The sequence below is a fragment of the Arachis ipaensis genome, chromosome B03 (assembly GCF_000816755.2).
Source record: "Arachis ipaensis cultivar K30076 chromosome B03, Araip1.1, whole genome shotgun sequence".
In the NCBI taxonomy this organism is placed as follows: Eukaryota; Viridiplantae; Streptophyta; class Magnoliopsida; order Fabales; family Fabaceae; genus Arachis; species Arachis ipaensis.
Window position 1 is genome coordinate 20,477,595 of NC_029787.2, and position 3,293 is coordinate 20,480,887.

Sequence of the window (3,293 nt, forward strand, 5' to 3'; positions counted from 1 at the left end):
ACCCCAAAAAGAAAAAAGAAAAAAAAAAAAAAACCATGCCATAAGCAATTAAGCATTGTTCTCATATATGGTAATGACTGGCTAATTGGAGGGCGCCTCAAGCTGACACTTAGTATCAAAGTTGTCTTATAATAAAACCAAAAGGTAGAACAAACAGCAACTTAAAACAAAAAAACCGACTACTAGATGCTGCTTTTTTATATAGGTTACAAAGAACAATATCATTATTAGAAAATTATTACAATGATGCTTAATGATTTGGTACAATTGAATATCAAAATTCCATTATCAATGTACACATAAAAAAAGGATGCACAACTTTGACCTACATTACACTTTTAAGAATTTGGAAACAACTACCAAACAAATGGGTGGGGTTAGCACACTAAGCACAACACTAAAACACTAAAAAGGTTTCAATGAACTATGGAATATCATGTATATATGAATATGACCACACATGTGAGGAGTGTTTGTGACTGAATTTCTGAGGCTTTTGGAATGTGAATGTTGAATAGGTTAGCATGGAAGAAATGGAACATGGAGGCATCTAATTGAGCCATCCATATATGACATGTATATTATTAATACCTTATATTTGGCAGGTAAATGTAAATCTTTGCACATGAATTCAAGATCAAACATCACTACCATTCTCATATTTCATCTGATTCACTTTGCTGGGACTCCTTCCTGATCATGTTCAATAAGTACAAGACGACCTCTGACATTGCAGGCCTAAATTCTGGCTCCGACTGCATAAGATACAATTAGTGTCAGAAATTAACTCCAAAAGTCGACGATGATGAATAAGTCCAAGGGTTCCTTTCATTTCAATGAACTTATACTAAGAAAATGGTAAGAAATTACAGGGGGTTAAATAAGTTTTTGGCTTTATAAAATTCATGATTTTTTTATTTGATCTTGGTCCTCGCAATTTTGTTTATACTACATGACATGGCAAGTTAAATGGAGAATATCTTGTTAGACCAAAACCACAAATTAAGAATTTTTCCAGGATAAAAACTTATTTAACCCAAAATTAAAAGATCATTGAAACGAATAAGTTATTTTTTGTACAAGTTCAGATTGAACAATCGCTCACCTGAAGGCATCGAGAAATAATGTCTGCGAAATTTGATAATGATTTGGTGGGGTACTCTCCACTCAAAGAAGGATCAACCATGCTTGACAATGCATCAATATCATGGAGTTGGGGAACTGCCCATCTGACCAGAAACTGCTCCCCTCGAGGTCGCTTCCTGTTCAAGGTGATAGACTGTTGGTAACAATTTAACCACACAAAAAGCAAAAACTGTTGCTCAAATACTTATGAGTCCTCACCTGTCATGGGACTGACGGCCAGTCAAAAGTTCTAACATAACTACTCCAAAGCTGTAAACATCACTTTGGTATGTGTAAACTCCTGAGTCAAATTCCGGAGCTCCATAGCCATAAGCTGTTAGCAGTTGTCCGGATAGCTGACAAGGAATGGAACATTATCATTCAAATTGTTATAAACTTACACAGTATATGTTGACATAGTTCTTTTATGATATGCTATAATTTGAACATTAGGCACTGCTAAATACATATATGGGTAGATTAAACCAATTTGTATAGCTGTTCCTTCAAAATGTTGAAAGCATAGTTTCAATATCAAATAATCGCTTACCTGACTGACAGATCCTGAAGCTATTAATGGAGCCAACCCACAATCAGATACACGCACTGATAGGTCATCGTCAAGAAGAATGTTAGCAGACTTGAAATTTCTGTGAATCACAGCTGGCATACATTGCTCATGCAAATACCTTGTCAGAAGACGAGGAAACATTAGATATCTCATCCAGATCATCAAATATTGTGTCTTCAAGTATGTTAAATCAAGGAAAGACTTTCCCATGCCTCAACTTCCAATTATCTTTTTGCATATGCTTCATTTGGTTTTCAGAAAGATCCTAGAACTCTCTAACTTGATTTGATAAGAAATTCATTGTTAGAAAAAGCCATCATTCTTGGCCCAGCAACCAACAGCTTAACCTTTAGGGTTGAATTGGTTTTGGAAAAATATTTAACTATCCAAATCTTTCACACAGAAAATAAAGCATAATGTGGTAAGTATTATGAGTAACCATGACATTTTAATTTAGCATTTAGCAATTGAACATTGGAAGTACTAGAAAAGGTGAAATAAAGCTACAACATTAATTACCATGACTATAGCAAAATAATATCAACATTGAATGAATTCTCCAAGGAAAAATTATTTTTTAGGCAGGATAAACCAGATTTGTGAAAGTAAAAGATCTGAACATGTTATAAGCTAAAACCAAGCTTGAGCAATTTTTCTCCTAAAAACATAATGGTAACTTGACTTACTCTAGGGCCCTAGCCGCCCCAAGTGCTATCCGGATGCGAGCATTCCATGAGAGTCTTGTTTTGAATTCATCCTCTGAGTGAAGTGCCTCATAGAGTGATCCATTACTGCAATACTCATATATCAGAAGCCTTTGACCATGCTCCGAACAGTACCCAATAAGCTCGACGATATTTACATGTCGTATTCTATCAATGCCATTCACTAATTCAAGAAAATCCTCCTCCTTCTGGTGATCACAAACTCTCTTTTCAAGCTTCTTCACAGCAAGTACCTACAATTCATAATAAGATGTTCTCATTGTACCCAAAACAAAGGAAAGGAAAAAGATCAAGTGTCAAAATAAGAATCCAATCAAGGCATCAAACTCAGATTGTTTTATCAGGGTAAAGAGAAACCAATATGCAGCATTAAGCCATTTATCTTGTCATTCTGAGAACATCTTGGCAGAATATGAAAAGCAAAAGAGAAAAGGGCCTAGCTAAGCAAAATAATTAAATAAAACATGTTAAAATAGCTTCAGAGTTTTTCAAAAATCACAGAACAAGTGGAGATACAAGCAACTATAGATTTTCGTCAGTAATTCTGTATAAATGCAACTGATGAGAAAACAGTCTTACCTTCCCATTAGGAAGCTCTGCCCTATACACAGTGCCCAGCATGCCACCTCCTATAAGATTTTCTTGAGAGAAACTATTTGTATATTGTTGAAGGGATGCAATACTAAAAAATTTTGCAAAAGTGGGAGGAGGAACTGAACGTATTGGGGAACGAATTGGAGAACGTATTGGGGATTTATTGACATTAGTCCCTCTGTTGAATGTGGTCGGCTCAACAACCACCCTGTCAGTAGTTGGAGGAGGAGGAGGTGGTGGCGGTGGAGGGGGAGGAGGAGGTGGTGGAGGGGGAGGTG

At 36.0% G+C, this 3,293-nt stretch overlaps 1 protein-coding gene across 5 annotated transcripts in view; it reads right to left on the reverse strand.

The window, feature by feature from the left end:
- The window catches only part of LOC107632646 (protein STRUBBELIG-RECEPTOR FAMILY 3), a 7,568-nt gene continuing 4,436 nt past the window's right edge, over positions 162–3,293 (reverse strand). For 4 of the 5 annotated variants that reach the window (XM_021118360.1, XM_021118358.1, XM_021118357.1 and 1 more), the window contains 6 exons: positions 3,001–3,285; positions 2,383–2,654; positions 1,676–1,814; positions 1,345–1,481; positions 1,106–1,262; positions 162–755 (listed from right to left, as the gene is read on the reverse strand). In XM_021118360.1, coding sequence (XP_020974019.1) covers positions 657–755; positions 1,106–1,262; positions 1,345–1,481; positions 1,676–1,814; positions 2,383–2,654; positions 3,001–3,285 — 1,089 coding nt within the window. In that variant the 3' untranslated portion in view covers positions 162–656. The remainder of the gene's footprint in view (positions 756–1,105; positions 1,263–1,344; positions 1,482–1,675; positions 1,815–2,382; positions 2,655–3,000; positions 3,286–3,293) is intronic. The other variant, XM_021118361.1, reaches the window with a different exon arrangement.